This window comes from Castor canadensis, chromosome 13 (genome assembly GCF_047511655.1).
Source record: "Castor canadensis chromosome 13, mCasCan1.hap1v2, whole genome shotgun sequence".
NCBI classification, from domain to species: domain Eukaryota; kingdom Metazoa; phylum Chordata; class Mammalia; order Rodentia; family Castoridae; genus Castor; species Castor canadensis.
Window position 1 is genome coordinate 8,356,323 of NC_133398.1, and position 17,311 is coordinate 8,373,633.

Consider the following 17,311-nt stretch of genomic DNA (forward strand, 5'->3'; position numbering starts at 1 on the left):
AATTTACCCTAGTGATTTGTAACCAAATGGTTACATTAAGGCATTGGTTAAAACCAGGGATAGGGGAAACAGTGTACCAATAATTATCATTTAATGGAATAATATGTAACCATTAAAAGGGAAGGTGTAGAACTCAATGGTAGAGTGCCTGCCTGGCTAAGTGCAAGGCTCTGAGTTCAAACCTCAGTACTGCCAAATAGAATTAAATGAAGGAAGGTATAGTTTTGTATGTCTGAAAATATATACTTCTAGATAGGCATAGAAAAAAATGTGGTCCAGGCTTGGTGTGCATGCCTGTAATCCTTGCACTTGGGAGGCTGAGGCAGGACGATCATGAGTTCAAGGCCATCCTGGGCTACATAGTGAGACCCTGACTAAAAAAAAAAAAAGAAGTTTTACCAAAACATAGAGATTATTTTGAAACCATAGGATAATGGAATAATCTTTTTTTTTTCCATTCTTGATTTTTAAAAAATTTTTTAAAAGTTATTTTATTTTATTTGCTACACTGGGGTTTTGAACTCAGAGCTTCATGCTTGCTAGGCAGGCACTCTTACTGCTTGAGCCACTCTGCCAGCCCTTTTTTGTGATTTTTTTTTTTCAAGATAGTTAATGTCTCAAAAGTATATTTAATTTTTTTTTTTTATCAGCACTTGCCAGGCAGGTGCTCTACCACTTGAGCCACTCTGCCAGCCCTTTTTATGTGCTGAGTTTTTGTGAGATAGGGTCTCCTGGTGAACTACTTCCCTGGGGCCAGCATTGAACCTTGATCCTCCTGATCTCTGCCTCTTTAGTAGCTAGGATTAGAGGTGTGAGCCAGTAGCACCCCAGCTCCTGATATTTTTTAAAACAGTGAATGTATTCTATTAAAAAGAATGCTGTAACCCTGTTGATCATATTTTAGGGAACAGGTGGAGTCTTCCATCTGACTCTGGTATCTGAGCCACCACAACCTGACAGGAGCCCAAAGGGAGTAACAAGCACAGGGCAAGCTCTGAAAGGAAGAGGGCAAGGAAGATTCTGGAAGGAGGAGGTTTGAACGAGTTTCAAAGAATAAGGTGGATTTGGGCCACCGGAGTTGGGTATGGACAAGTGGAGGGAGTGACCCAGCACAGATGGTTTCCTGACGGGGGAGAGGTGCCCTGAAGAGCATCGGGGAGTGGAGCACTCGTGATACTTGCTAGCTGCACTGGAGAAAGAGGACTTTGCTTGGCTGCCGTGGGTAGAATAGCAACACATTAGTGGGCACTTGCTCTAGGCCTGGCTGCTGAGGGATTTGTGGCCGTGGTCAGATGGACTATCGTAGTTCAAGCTAGCGGGTGGGTTGATTGTGCAGACACAGTCTCTTTCCATGCCAGGCACTGAAGGCCTGGTGTGGGTGGGGGCCTCAGAGTGATGAGGAGTGGGTGGGTTCCCATCCAACTGGAAGGTCAAAGAATCATCAGTCCTCCAGCCCTCTCACCGTTCTGGCCAGAATGTGGCTCCAGGTCCCCTGAGGGGCCTGTGCTTTGTACCTGGCACTGAACTTGGGTGGCTGAAGGTATGTAGGAAGCAAGGACATTTTTTGTTTGTTTGTTTGTCTTTTTAGCTAGGGATCGAATCCAGGGCCTGACACATATTAGGCAAATACTATCCTACTAAGCTACAGCCCCAGCCCTAGGGAGCCCTTTCTGCAGGGCTCAGCGCTTCTGCTCTGCCTGTCTTCATTGTGACCTCAGCTCTCTGTGCCTCTGTTTGCCTGTCTGTAAAGTGGGATCAGCTATAACCACCTCCCAGAACATTCTGAGGGACGCCACACATAGCACATAGTAGACACTCAGGAAAAGTGTTTCCTCTTGGAATTAAGGTTCCCTGCCAGAGTCAGGGCCTCTTTCCACAGGAACCCTGGCAGCCTGGATTCAAGTGACAGCCTGTCATTAGATCAGGTCCCTTGACAGTGAGCTCTGACCTCCATCACAGACCCTCCATGGCTCTCACCTGCCAGCATCCACCAAAAGTCAGGCCCTCACAGCCCTGATGGCATGGGACCTTCCAACTTTAAGCTTTCCCAGAACTTCCCCCTTTGTTAAAGATGAACAGTATCTAGTGGTGAGCAAAAATTAGAAAAAAACAGATAAGTAGTAGGAAGAAAATGAAAACCATCAATAATCCTACCATCCAGAAATCATGACTTTCAGGCATTTTCCTGATGCATAGTCTGTTCCCCTATTTTTTTTTTTTTTTGCTTTACTAGTTTATTTTTTAAAAAATTTTATTTTATCATGTTTACATTTACTTACATGTGTATACATTATTTGGGCCATAGTAGGTTGTGGGCACACATGTCTCTGGCAGCTTGTTGTGTGGCCATAGAATATTCCATCATGCTTCAGTAGTCTGTATATTAACTTGCTCAGCCAACCTCCTCCTGCTGGGCAGTTGGATTTTTCTGTTTGTCATGGCTGTGGACTGTGCTACATTGGATAGCTTCAGTCTTTTCCATCAGATTAATCCCTTGATCTCACCATGCTTGAGCACCTTCTCATTGTCAGACTGGGTGCTAGGACTAGGGGTCCACAGTGGGGAGGTGTCCTTACTCTCCTGAGGATCTCCATTTTGGGAAGACAAATCCAGCATAGAACGCAGTGGAGGTGAGAACTCAGGCTGTCTTTGGGAGCCCTGGGCCCATACTAACCCAGACCTTGGGACCTAAATGATGACAGAAGAGGAGCGAGTTCAGGCAGAGCGTAGATCTGCAAAGACCCGAAGCGGAGAGTTCAGGGCTTGGGGAAAGGAAAATTTCCCAGACACTAGCATGTGGTTCTTGCCAGCCACAGCAGTAGCACCAGAATGTGCTCTATATTCGGTGGTCGTTTTCCAAAGTACCATCATCTGTGTCCCTGTGAGGGGCAGGGCTTCTTCTTTGGGTAGAGTGATGTGCCTGTTTAGATCTGAGTGACCACGGACTCAGGCCTTTTCACCTGCACATCCTAGTGTGGGGGAGGATGCTGCTGGGCAGGACCTGGCCTCTTGGGTTTCCCAGGCTCCCTGCAGGTGCTGGATCATCTGACAGGATCTGAGCAGGAAGAGGAGGCTGAGAATCTGAGCTTAGGTGATGGCTTTAGTTGGTGTGATGGGGTGGTGGGTGACCTTTTCTGTGGCTGACATGTGACCTGGGACTGGCCTGGCTGGCTCCAGACTGCCTTATGCAGTGAGAACCTTGCCTGATGGGCAGAACTGGGACTAGAAGCCCATTGTTAACCCTGTCCCAGGGGCTGGGCAGGAGCTATCCCCAAGCCAGGATTAACCTTTCTGGGAAAACCACGCTGTCCTGTGTCTCTTGGACTCCTGGGAGGCTCAGCTGTGGAGCTTTGGTGTGATCTTACAGATAGAGCACCAGTGCTTATGTGCTCAGTGCTGAGGGTATGTCATAACAGGACCTGGTCAGAGTCCCATCCTTTTGGGAGAAATGGATAGGAAACAATGAATAATTAAGGCCAAGTTATGCTCATGACTAACAGGGGCTTCTGATCTGAGGAGGGGGCTGGTGACAAGGACAGTTCCTTTTGGCATCCTAGGTTGACAGGTGGATCCTGAGTGGACCCCTGGAACCTGCCACTGTGGCGAGAAGAGACATTGTGTTGTGTCACACTTGGAGAGTGTTAGGACCTTGAGGGAAACCATGTAGTCTTAACTGCTGGATAGCAAGAAGGTCAGTGGGCTTGCCAAAGGGCATCCAGTGGCAGTCAGATACCTGGACTGGGGCCTAGTGGTCATAGCCCTTCATCACCACCCATTCCCCAGTGAACTGATCCCCACTCACCCTCAGAGACCCCTGGGGAAGCAGACAGAACTCAGAGCCTGTTGACTGGAACAGTCTTTCATGAAGCACCAGTTGGGGGTCACACAGGTGCCTGGAAAAGGGAGTAGGAGGCTAGTGGGGCTCCAAGAGGATTTGTCCTTCCATTTTTCTTTCTGACCCCCTCTGCAGCTATGGGAGACCTGCAACTGGTGATCCAAGGGCAGAACCCGTGCCCTCTGGCCAAGCTCAGAGGGGCAGGCCAAGGGAGAATTGCCATTTGGATAAACTTTCCATCTTCCGTTTTTTTTCCTTCCTTGTGGTACTGGGGATCAAACCCTGGGTCTCACTTGTCTGGGCAAGTGCTTTACCGCTGAGCTATATCCCAGCGTTTTTATACTTTATTTTGAGACAGGGTTTTTGCTCAGTTGGCCATGCTGCCTGGAACTCGTGATCCTGCTACCTCAACTTCCAGAGTGGCTAGGATTACAGGCATGCACCACCATACCTGGCTTTTGTCTTCTATCTGTGTAGACATCTCCATGCCAAGGGTCCCTGCCATTGTAGCCTGAGATTGAATTTCCTGCTGGCCCAGCAGCAAGCATATGACTTTCTTTGGCTCATCTTCCTCCCTACCTTTCCCCTCTCTCTCTGGCTTTGTGAGAGCAGGATCTCTTTCCTGTCCTCACACTGCCTGCTGTCAGGACCTTAGAGTGGGAAGCTGCAGAAAGCAGCACTTGCGGTTGTGCCCATGTGGCTGCATGTGTGCCTGCGTGTGTGTGTGTGCACATATGTGAACGCAGGAAGTAGTCTGGGTTCCAAGGAAGCTTGGGAAGAATGCTGACTTGGACTTAGTGAAAAGGATGTTGGCATTAGAGGGCACCTGGCTAATGAAATGTGCAGACTTTGTCCCTGTTAGGCCTTTCTTGTTGGGGCTGGGCCACAGTCACTGGCACTTATTGGTTCTGATTAGAATAGCACTGGCATTTATTGGGCTCTTAACTGTCAGATAGGCAAGGTGCCAAGCTCTCCTCATATGTCATCTTATTTGGTCTTTACAATAACTCTTTGGAGTGGTACTATTTTTTTTCTTTTGAGATAGGGTCTTGCTATGTAGCCCAAGCTGGCTTTGAACTCATGATCCTTCTGCCTCAGCCTTCTGAGTGCTAGGATGACAGGTGTGTGCCACCATGCCTGGCTGAGATGGGTACTATTTTAATGCCCATTTTGTAGCTTAAGAAACTGGGGCTCAGGAAGGTCAAGATTGATGGTAGAGCTTGATCTGTGTGGTCTCAAAGTGTTCTTACTGCTAATCTCCCTCCTGGGGCAGAGTCCTCTCCAGTCTCTGTTTGCACATGTCTAGTGGTGGGAAGCTCTCTACTTCCTGGGGTCACCATCCCATGCTGGGCATCTGACAGTGAAAGCCTTCACTGGGATCTGGTCTGGGCATCGTGGCTCACTGGAGAACAGGCTGCAGTTTGGCCAGGGTGTGGCTGCAGCTGGGCTTTCCTAGCATCTGTTTTCCCAGGGAATTATCCAACTCTGTGGTTTGGGGCAAGGCACTAAGTCCTCCCTCCTTTTCCTTCACAGCCTGGTAGTCAGCCCTTTACAGCTTTATCATACACTGTTCAAGCCTGAAACAATGTTGAAGCCTTAGAGCTATTTTCTTTTTAATTTAAAAAAAAAATGTTTTGAGATGAGGTCTCACTATATTGCTCAGGCTGGCCTTGAACTCCTGAGTTTGAGAGATCTTCTTACCTCAGTCTCTTGAGTAGCTGGGACTGGACTATAGGTGCATGCCAACACACGGGGCTAAAGGTATTTTCATTAGCATTCAATCTGGTGTCTTAGTTAATGCAGTAAGAAGGAAGGGTTGGAGGGAGAGAGGGAGGGAGGAAGAGAGAGAAGAGAAGAGAAGAGAAGAAGTACAAATACAAGATATCAGGTGAGCAGGACAGACAGCATCCCATCCTCCTGAGGCTACTATGGGAAGCAGGAGCTTAGAGACACAAGTTTGCCTGGGGCCACACATGAATTGATGACAGCTGAACAAGGATGGTGCACCACCCCTGGTGACTGATGGCACAGCCCAGGGAGAGGTGGGCCGAGGGCTGTGGTCTGGTGAGGGCTGCTGGCTGCGGTCTGTTGGGTGTTTGCTTTCAGAAGTCTTTGCTGAGGTTTCTTATCCACTTCCCTTTTCAGATTAACTCACAAGGGCTCAGAAAGATTGGGCCCCAAGTGTGTCCCTTCCCCATCCCTAGCTTGCTCTGCTGAGGGAAGGGTTGCTGCTGTTCACATGTCCGTTGCTCATCCCCATTTTGTGGCATGACACACATCACAGAAAACTGCCATTAGCCCTGTGACAGATCCCACTGCCCACTCTGGCCAGCGCTTGGACAGATGGAACTTCTAGCTCTTCAGTCAGTCATTGGTAATTGGTAATACAGTGTCCCTTTCAGCCCCCGACTTGGGCTCTGTGGAGTTAAGCCATTTCCTCTGATCCTGTGACAACCCAGCAAGGTGAGGACTGTTGGTCTTTCCTTTTACAGCAGAGGAAACTGAGGCTCAGGCAGGATTAAGCCACACACTCAAAGTTCCCCTAGCCAGTGAGGGGTAGGGTTTGGATTTGAAATGGGGTTGAGTCCAGAACCCAGACACTCACTACTCCGTGGAAATGCCCTTGGCAGAGAAGTGTGATAAGTGTTTATGGAGTGGATTAGTGCTTTCCTATGTGTATGAATCTTTGCTTGCATTTCCTAGTTCTTTTTCTGGGCGCACTTGCCCTTCAGCTTCCTCCTCCATCTCACCAGGTACCTCTCCCTCTGGACCCTGTAGGCTGAATCATTCACCCTCCTCTGGGCTCATGTGACCTGTTACACTTCTCTTAGTTGGGACACTTGCCCGTTGTAGTTTTTTGTTGACATCACATTATTGGATGTGATTTCTCCTTGATGGTAGGGAGTGGAATTTCCTTGCCGTCTCCTGAGTACACAGTGCCCATAATTGCTGAGTGAATGAATGAGAATAACACTAAAGCTTTCCCGGCCAGCATGATGAAGCCTTTGAGAGCTTCACCTGCCCTTGGCTTTACTGCCAGCCTCCATTTTGATTGAGTACATCAATCCTGATAATAACAGTGTAATTATCCCCAGTGCACAGAGGAGACATCCTAGGCTCAGAGATGGGAGGTCGCTGGACCACAAAGCCAGATGTGTCCCATGTCTGTGTCTCCAGGCTGGGTGTAGGTGAGGTTGAGTAGCAAGTGGGAGGGACTACCGTGTATGATGGATGGGCCTTCTGTGGCATCTTGTGGTTCTGAGGGCCCTCCTGGCTGCCTTTGACCCTTTCTTCATTGCTCTACTGGCCCTGGGTGTGCCTTGGCTGGTAGGGGTTAGTGTGGGACAGCAACCCTGGGAGCAGCTGAGTGTTCCCTGGAGCCTGGGCACAGTGCCCAGGGAGGGCCAGTAGGCAGGGCCTGCTGCTGGGGGCCTTGGCACCCCTTTTCTGTCCTTCCCAAAGTGCAGGGGTGTCTGTGTCCTGGACTCCCAGAACAAGCTGCCAGCCGGAGGCTGTGGGCCAGGGGTTGCTGCCAGGCAGGCAGGCGGGACCGGGAGGGGATGAGAGGGCCTTTGTTCCTCCTGTTTGTGTCTAAATGGAAATGGACTTCTCCCACTGAGGCTGAGGTGTAAAGGGCAGCTCCAGGTGGGCAGGTCTTTGCCTGCCTCTGTTGGGGGCATTTCCTTGGGCCTCCACCCCAGAGACCCTCTCCACCTCTCAGGCCCTCCTTAGTCTCACCACTCACCCTTCCCCACCAGCCCTGGTTAAATATTTGCTAGCAGAGAAGAGTTTTCAAGGCAGCTTTTTTAGAAGTTCCAGCTGACTCCCTTGCCCTAAATCTACCTTTGGGATAAGAAGACCCAACCAGCTTGGACTCTCAGATCTGCCCAGGCTTATGGAGTCCTAGGTGACCATTTTAGCATCTGGAACTTGATAACCTGTCCCCGGAGGACCTTGCTGCCTTGCCTGTTTGTGGAGTACTCACTTTGGGCCAGGCAGGAGCTGGGTGCTGGGGAGACAGCAGAGAGCAGGTCTTGGTCTTGGGAAGCTATGGTGGAGAGAGCCATTCACCTGCCATGTTTTTTCTTTTTTTTTTTTTTTTTTAATTATTATTGTTTTATTATTCATATGTGCATACAATGCTTAGGTCATTTCTCCCCCCTGCCCCTGCCCCCTCCCTCTCTCCCCCCACCCTGGCAGAAACTATTTTGCCCTTATCTCTAATTTTGTTGAAGAGAGAGTATAAGCAATAATAGGAAGGACCAAGGGTTTTTGCTGGTTGAGATAAGGATAGCCATACAGGGAGTTGACTCACATTAATTTCCTGTGCGTGGGTGTTACCTTCTAGGTTAATTCTTTTTGATCTAACCTTTTCTCTAGTTCCTGGTCCCCTTCTCCTATTGGCCTCATTTGCTTTTAAGGTATCTCCTTTAGTTTCTCGGCGTTGAGGGCAACAAATGCTAGCTAATTTTTTAGGTGTCTTACCTATCCTCACCCCTCCCTTGTGTGCTCTCGCTTTTATCATGTGATCAAAGTCCAATCCCCTTGTTGTGTTTGCCCTTTATCTAATGTCCGCATATGAGGGAGAACATACAATTTTTGGTCTTTTGGGCCCATATTTTTTCTTTTTGGCAGTACTGGAATTTGAACTCAGAGCCTCGTGCTTGCTAGGCAGGAGCTCTACCACTTGAGCCAGTTTGCCAGCCCTTTTTCTCTGTGTGTGTGTGTGTGTGTGTGTGTGTGTGTGTATTGAGTATTTTTGAGATAGGGTCTCACTTTTTGTCTTTGCTGGCCTCAAATTGCTATCCTGCTGATCTCTGCCTCCTGAGTAACTAGGATTACAGGCACGTGCCACGGGTGCCCAGCTCATACACTATGTTTGAATGCAGCTCAAGTCTGAAGAGGAGTCACGGGCTATGATCCTGGAGGTTGGGGAACCTGGACTTGGTTTTTGTGTAGGGGCTTCCAGGAGGTGGCATTCAAGTCTATGGAGGAGGAAGAGCCAGGTAGAGGTGATGTGTGCTGGTAGAATAGGCCAGATTGGGGACCTCAAGGCCAGATGCTGGTTTTCTTCCTCTGGGTACAAACATCTCACTGACTTCTTTCTCCCCCCTGCCTCCCCCACACCATTGTTCTCAGAAAAGCCAGGCCACTAACACGGTGATGGGACCCCTATTAGCTGCTTTCCCATTCCCCCAGCCTCAATTTCTCCATCAAGCTTGGACTCAATCTCAGAGGGTCCCAGGCTCAGTGGCCTGTCATCAGCCTATGAAGTTGGCTCATTGAGGAGGGAACATGTCAAGGCAGGATTGGACTCGAGCCAAAGGTTAAAATAGTAACCATGTACCTTTCTGTGCCTGCTTGGCCCTTTGACTATTGCTAACAACAAAAACCAACTTCTCCTGAGATTCCCCAGCCAGTCTGTGAGGTAGGAGGGGGACTATGACTTCATACCCATTTTACAGATGAGGAGATTGAGGCTCATCTCAATTGCTAGGTGCTGGGGAGACATGAAAAAGATGAGATACTTTTTTGCCCTGTTGATGGGAATGTGCCAGCAGAGCCAACACTTGCTTCTGAGCTCTCTGCCTTCCAGTCCAGTTTCTGCTCACATCCTGGTTTGCTCTTACTGTGTGATGCTGGGCAAATCATTGGCCCTCTCTGAGCCTCAGATTCCTCATCCAGCAACTGGGTTTGACAGTGTCCCAGTCGGGTTGAATGAAAGCATGTCCACGGTGATTGTTAACATGCACGTGAGCTGTCCTCAGTGCTGTCAGGGAGTTAAATATGACAGGCATTAGCTCATGCTGCAGTTATCTTTATAATTACATGCAAACTGGGGACTGCTGAGCCTTGTGAGGAGGAGATGGCATGAGATCAGGGCCTTGAAGTCTGACTGAGCTTTTGAACGTGGAAATGAGGGAGGGGTATTCCACCAGAAGGCACAGCATAGGTGAAAGCTCAGAGGGAGGAAACACTGGGTGTGGTGGGAGCCAGCCAGGGCACACAGAGAATGAGAAGAGGAGCGGGATTGAGATCCTGGATCTCAGATTCTATTCATTGTAACCTGTTGGTGGGCCACGGTGTGCCAAGCTTCAGGGCAGGTCCTGTGATGGTGCTGATGGGTAAGTCCACCTTCTCCTGGGCCCATCACAGTCCAGTGAGATCCTTTATAAAGTAATGATCTTCTGGACATTTCCACAATCCTTGGAGTCTAGGTCAAGTTAGCCTGGTTCAAACCCCAGAGGACAGTCCCTAACCTTACAGCCTCAGTTTCCTCAGTGGGAATGCTGCTCCCACTTACTCCTGGATTCTTATCAGGACTGGTGTCCCCCGCAGAGTGCCTGGCCAGCCTGGTCCCTCACTAGCTGTGTCCTAATTGCTTTGTGTCTTCCTTCCCTGTCTGTCCCGGGGATGATGGCAGAGCCTCTGTCCTTCTCCATTTTGAGGGTTCCCCAGTATTGCAGGCACACACATGGCAGGTGGCTGTCATTACCAGGCCCTGCCATGCTGCTGTTTATGGGAGGAGGGTTTTCCTTGTTAATGACAGGCCTCAGGGAAGGTGTGATGCAGCAGAGGGTCTCCTCAGTACACCTGAGGCTCGCAGGGAGAGAAACCTCGTGTGGCAGCCACCTTCCTAAGGAAGAAGGGTGTCTTGTGCCTTCTACCTCATTCCCAGGACCAACCAAGGCCCCTGGTTGCTGTAAGTGTCCCTTTCTGCATGAGGAATCTCGGGGTTGTGGAGCTGTATTGCTTAGCACGGCCGTGGTGCTGGCTGAAGTCTGCTGCCTCAGGCTGAGGACTCAGGCTTCTTCCTTTTTCTACTGTACACCAGGCTGTGACCCACGCTGTCAGCGGGGCTGTGGGTGTAAGGGGAGGCACCCAACTATCTTGGGGACTTCCTAGGGGACAGGACTGTGGAGAGCTCAGCAGAGGAGGAAGGAGTGTCCAGATTTCAGACACCTCAGGGGACTGGGGCACACGAAGATGCTCAGTTTCTATTCCAAAGCAGAGGGAGCCATGGGAGGTTTTGGAGCAGGGGAGGTCAGGCTACCGTCTGGCTCCTGGTGTGGGAGGTGGTGGGCCTCAGAGGGAAGTGTTCTGGCTGGGGGCAGTGACAGGGTGCAGGTTGGCCTGCACTGTGCTGGCTTCTTGACTGGCCCTAATCAGCCAGGAAGCACAGCTCGCCCCAATGGCCTTGTGCTGGGGAGCAGAGCATGTGGGGTGGGAAGTAGCAGATCTGTTCCTATGGTGTCTGGAAATAGGTTTCCAGGGACCTGGCATTGCTGGAAGGTGCCTTCCTCCCCAGGTGACTTGCAACGTGGTCTACATCAGCCCCTCTCCCTCTGGTACTGTCCCCTTCTGGACAAGCCTGAACTGGTGGATCTCTCAGCTGTCCTTCCCCTCCCTAACTCTGGCCTTCCAGATTCTGGCTTCCTGTAGGCTGACTGCCAGTCCCCTTCTGCTGACTGACAGAGCCTGTCATTACCCCCTTATCCTGGCTTCCCACCTGATTACAGTCCGGAGCAGGAGCTGTGTGTCAGCCCTTCTCCTGGGGCCACCCACAGGGCCAGTGCTGTGGAGAGGCCTGATCCCCAGAGACTGGCAATTTGGGCAGTGGGCATGAGATGGATTTGCCCAAACTTCAGTCCCCTGTTAGACTCTGACTAGTCTGGGTCTATGTCGTTTATAAGCTGTGTGTTCTTGGAGAAGTCACTTAACCTCTCAGAGCCTTAGCTTCTTCCTCTGTGAAGGGGATAACACATAAAAGCACATGAAACATGGTGTACTACACGGCTACTGGCATGCTGAACAAGTGGCTGCTGCCACTACGTGTAGATGGTGAGAATGGGGAGGTCCAGTACAAAGGCTGTGGGCCAGGCCTGCACTGGAGACCTGGCATGACAAGCCCAGCTGTTTTGGGACATGCTGTGTGACTCTAGGAGAATGCTGCTACCTCTCTGAACCTCAGGGTCCCCCTCTGTCCCAATGACAGAGACGGCAGTGCTTTGGACAACTCCACAGGACGGAAACTGAATCCCTATCCCTGCACCACCTCTGCAGTTCCCAGGGCTCTGGGGGTAGGTCAGGGCCCTAGCTGCCTCCCCCACCTTCTCACCTGGACCAGCTCCCCCCCATTCTCCAGGAACCAGGCAGTCAGGTTCTGAGCCTGCCCCACCCTCCAGCTGCTGTCACCTGCTTGGTTTCAGTCAGCAAACCTCTCAACCCTGAAACTGGGCTGGACCTTCGGGGTGAGGTGTGTCCCTGGAGCCTGCTGGAGGGACCGGATGAGCCAGGGATGGATCTGGCTTGGTGTCACAGCTTGGGCCAAACCAGGGTTGGAACTGGCATAAAGTCCCATGGTCCTCAGGAAGCTGGGTGCAGTTGTGGCTGGAGATCGCCTTCTTTGTCCCTATGCCCTTCCATCAGGGATAGGGTGGGGATTCAGCCTCAGGTTCCAGGGTCCCAGACCTGGGCTCAGTTTTCACTTTTGCTGCTCCTCAGTGAGAGACATGGCAGGGGCTGTCAGTTCTCTGGAGCTTGGGCTCCTCGTGCAAAACATCCCACAATACCAGCACCATCTGCCCCCCAGACTAAGCAGAGGTTTTGGGGTTTTGCCTGGGTAGGATGCTTCACGCAGGTGCAGCACAGAGGGGTCTTGCTGCTCTGCTTCCGTGCATATTCTCTGGGGGCCTGCACTCCTTCCTCCATACTCAGCTCAGCAAGCCTCTTTCTCCAAGCCTCAGCACAGTGGGCCCAGGGCCCCTCCCCCAGCTCCCTAGGCTGCAGGGGACTTTAGACCTCCTCTGTGGGTCCTCAGCTCATGCCCACCCTCTTCTATCGCACAGGAAGTAGCATGATCCCTAATGTTGTCAATTTGGAAAGTAAGAGATTAGCATTCTTCCGGCTGCTTGTGGTACTGGTCATGGGGCTGAGCTGGGCTGGGGGCTCTCCCTGGGTTAGAGGAAGCCTGGACCAGAGGCACTTTATGGGAGCTTGTATTAGTGCTTCCTTTTTGCCAGGGTGAAGTGTTTTATGCACATTGGTTCATTGATTTCCTTACCACTGAGTCAGGTAGGTACTGCTTCACCATTTTGCAGAGAGAAACAGGCTTACAGAGGGCAAATGACTTGGGCAAGGCCACATAGCTAGTAGGTGGCAGAGCTGGGACTTGAACCCAAAGCCTGCATGCCCATGTGGAGCCCTGGAGCCCTATTTGAGGGTTGCACCCTGTCCTCTCCCTAATTCCTCTGTCCTGCACGAGGTGGCTGCGGTCAGCCTGACTCACCAGCTGCTCAGAGGAGGTGCTGAGACCAGCATCTTGGTCAGCTCCTGAGGCCAGGGCAGCACTGATGAGATTGGTGTTAAGATTTCAGGTCAGCTGAGCTTTCAGAGACTCGCCCACCCAAATTAGAGGCCCAGGGAGGCTGGGCAAGCAGGAATCCAGTGTATGGGGAGGTCCTCCGCCAGCTTGGGCCAGATGAGAGCCAGTGGAAGCTGGAGAGCCCAGATGTATGTCCCTGCTCTGACACTGCCAACTGTGTTTTTTTTTTTTTTTTTTTTTCCGGTACTGGGGCTTGAACTCAAGGCCTACACTTTGAGCCCTTTTTTGTGTGATGGGTGTTTTCTAGATAGGGTCTCACGAACTATTTGCCTGGGCTGGCTTTGAACTCTGATCTCTGCCTCCTGAGTTGCTAGGTTTATAGGTATGAGCTACCGGTGCCTGGCCTCCAACCGTGTGACCTTTGGAAAGACACTTTGCCTTTCTGAGCTGCAGTTTCCATCTGGAAAATAGGGATAGTCAAGCCTGTTTTGTCTCCTTCCCACTTGGGACTGGGCAGAGATCCAGCAAGAGACTACAAAGCCAGGGGCCTGTGAGAGGGGCCACGGACATGGGCAGGCTTTATAGGGTTGGCTCTAAAACCCAATTCTAGCTGGGCTGAGGATGTAACTTGGGTAGAGCACTTGCTTAACATGCATGAGGCTCTGGGTTTCATCCCCAACACTAAAAGCAAATGAACAAAAAGCAACAAAACCCCCACTTCTTTTTATTTATTTATTTATTTATTTATTTATTTATTTATTTATTTTTTGTTTTGTTTTTTCATTTTTCTTTTATTATTCATATGTGCATACAAGGCTTGGTTCATTTCTCCCCCTTGCCCCAACCCCCTCCCTTACCACCCACTCCACCCCCTCCCGCTCCCCCCCTCAATACCCCGCAGAAACTATTTTGCCCTTATCTCTAATTTTGTTGTAGAGAGAGTATAAGCAATAATAGGAAGGAACAAGGGGCAAAACCCCCACTTCTGTCCCCTTCTAAGCTGTGTGCCTTTGAGTAAGTCACTGAGTCTCCCTGAGCCTCAGTTTTCTTACCTGAAAGGTGGGATTAACATACCTGTTGGGATTAAGCAGGCCACAGAGCACACTTGAAGTTCTCAGAGGGTAAGCAATAACCTGGTGAGCTCCAGGAATTCTGGGGCCAGAGTAAGGACTGACTGGTGAGGGGATCCTTCTGTGTCACCCCTCGACAGCACCAAAGGGTTCAGTCCTTGGAGATGGGTCCAGCGGTGTCAAGATCCACAGAGCACCCCTTACTCAGCTGGCTTGCAGTCAGGCTTGACTCCAAAACAAACCCCATGAGAGAGTGTGTGTGTTTCATCCTGGCCACCTGTCCTGGGAAGTGACTTCTTCAGGGCTTCTCATGCAGACATGACATGGAGACAGAGGCCCGGATGGGCGGTGGCACCCTGAGGTCTCTGGACACTGACTAGGAATCAGTTCCCAGAATTTCTAGGCTGCCCTCAGGCTAACACAGGATCCAGGACCTGCATAGGCAGCCCCTCCTGGGACAGGCCACTTAGGACTCAGGACATTTTTGTTGAGTGACAGTGAAATGACCTTCTGTAGCCTTGTAGTCTGTGGTTTATAGACCTGGAAGGCGGGACTTTTTATTTATCTATGCTCCCTTCTGGGACCAGTTGAAGAATTGGGGTGTGTGGTGAGGCAGAATCGGGGTGGTAGCCCAGTGTCTGAGTGGATGAGCTCCCCTCCTAATTCTGAGGGATGATGCTAGTACAGGGGCATAGACAGAGGAAGCCCAGACCAGGTTAGGTGGAAGCCTGGGTTCCGGGGTGTTCTGTTTGACCTTTGTTGAACCTTTGTTGAAGACATACCCATCACAGTCATCATCTTTTTGTGATTTTTGTCCTGGCTCTTTAGGAACAAAACAAAACAAAAACTTTTATTGGATTTTTTTAGCTATAAAAGTTCTACCTGCTAATAAAAGTTTCAGACAGCGACTCAGTGCTGTTATAAACTGAGGACTGTTATAATTAAGAATAACGTTTCTGGAGCCCTGCGCTGAGCAGCATGCATTGTGAGCAGGTTCTAGGGTGCCCATTTCTCTCTTTGCTGTGGCAGATCTGGTTCTCAGCCACCACACACACCCTCATCAGGAGGCTGGCCTTGGGTACTGTCAGTCCCCAGAGCTTCTCACCCAGCAGCACCTGGGGCTGAGTCAGTGCAGGAGGGAGGATGAGAGCATGTAGCAGGCTGTGGGGGAGGCGAGGTGGCACACACCCACAGGCTGCACTGCCCCAGCATCTCTAGTGCACAGATGCCATTGTATGGGGGACCCAGGACCCCCTAAGCCAGCCATGCCTCGGGTGTGGTTACAGCCTGCTTACTTGCTGCCCTGGATGGGGAGGGATGTTCTGTGAGGTCCTGTGGACTGTGGTCAAAGCCAGGAGGGGGTTCAACTGGCTGTGGCTTGAACCCCAGTTGCCTTAGTTTGACCTCAGATGAGCCCCTCACCCTCTCTGTTTGAATCCCCTCAAGGTGATGAGTCTTGTTTTCCAAAGCCCTATCTGATGTCCACCCAATTCCATGTTTCAAAAAGTTTCCTGGTGGTGTAGGCTGGTGTAGAGGAGAAGGGGGTGCCCCAGACTTCAGGGACCATCTATAGACACCCAGGCAGGGACACAGTTGTGAAATTCTGCTGGCAGCTCTCAGGAGATAGCAGCTACAGGGTGGCAAAAAGGAAAAAAGAGGGGCACTGAGCAGCACTTATAGGCAGGGCTGTGGAGGGTTGCCTGGGCCATGAGCTCAGCAGGCAGGGATGGGGGGAGGCCCAGCCTTCCAATAAGAAATGCCTTAGGGCCTCCGTGTCTGCCTGAGTCCTCTCCTATATGATTCTGTTCCTTTCTCCCTTGACAACCCTTTGCCCAGGCTGGACTTTGTGTGAGTGCTACTGACGTTTTGGGTCCTTCTGGCCCCTCAGCGCCCTGAGTCATCTCTTGTGTTTTGGGTACTTCCTTTGTACTAAGCACATAGCAGTTCCTACCCAGCTGGCTTAGGGTATCTTGCAAGAATGTGCTCGCTATCCCATGGCTCTGTCCCCACTGTCTTTCCCTTCTAACATGCCCCGTTCCCTGGCACTGCCTGTGTGCTGTCTGCTCCATCTTTAACCCCTTGTGGAATGCGCCATCCTCACCCCTCCTGACGCTGCTCCTGTGTCCTATTGCTATTTCTTTGGCCATCCCCTGTCCTTGCTTAGTAACTATTTGGCCATTGGGCCACCCCCAGCTCTCCTCCCTTTGCTGGGCCCAGTTGTGGTTGCATCAGTGAGCAAAGGGGAGCTAGGCCCACCCTGTAGGTTTTTTAAGCCTTAGACAAACACTAGTGCTCTCCCATTCCAACCCATTCAGCTCCTGAGCTTAGAGCGCAAGGCTGGTTTGTGAAAGATCCCACACTCTCAACTGTTCTGGAATTTCAGGTCATAGAGGGTTTATCCAAATATGGATCCAAGCTGGGTGTGGTAGAAATCCCAGCACTTGGGATGCGGAGACAGGAGGATCTTGCCAGGAGTTCAAGGCAAGCCTGGGCTATATAGAGAGACCCTGTCTCAAAAAAAAAAAACAAACAAACAAAACAAATAAACAAACAAAACTACATATGGATCTAGACCTTTATAGCTCAGATAGCAAGGCATGCCTGTAATTGCAGTTGGGTGAAATTAGGGTCATGGCTGCTGTGGTTTTCTTTGGAGAGGGGTGTGGAGCTGTATTCTCTTTTTCTATTCTACTTAATGGAGTAGAAGTTTCTGCCCTTCCCTTCTCCCCTGAGTCCTATGCCTCTTCTGAACTCTGGCCCACTGATAACTTGTCTGCACCCCCACGGGGCATCCCTAGAATGAATTTCATTCTGGGTCCTCCTGTCCGCCCTGGCCCCTGTCTACCCAGTGCTTTTGGGCCCATCAGCTGCCATAGCTGCAACCTGGCCCAGAGACTCAGCCTCCTGCTGGCCTCTGGTTCCTGCTCTGAGGGGCACTGGGCACAGGACTTTCTGATGCTTACTCCCTCAAGGCTCCCTGAGACCCTCAGCCTCCTCAGTGGGACAGTTGGATGAGGCCTTCTCCTGCCTCAGTCTTGCCCTGTCTGTATCCAGTACAGGGTCTTTTTGAATACAGTTTTG

General features: G+C 50.8%; 1 protein-coding gene across 2 annotated transcripts in view; it reads left to right on the forward strand.

Moving 5' to 3' along the window:
* The window catches only part of Niban2 (niban apoptosis regulator 2), a 51,727-nt gene that overhangs the window by 13,253 nt on the left and 21,163 nt on the right, over window positions 1-17,311 (forward strand). Inside the window, exon 1 of one of the 2 annotated variants that reach the window (XM_074053145.1) lies at window positions 9,840-9,960. The exons of the other annotated variant lie outside the window; for it this stretch is intronic. Within the exon in view, the coding sequence (XP_073909246.1) occupies window positions 9,849-9,960 (112 nt within the window). The 5' untranslated portion in view covers window positions 9,840-9,848. Of the gene's footprint in view, window positions 1-9,839; window positions 9,961-17,311 lie in introns of those variants that run through there. 2 annotated transcript variants of the gene reach the window in all.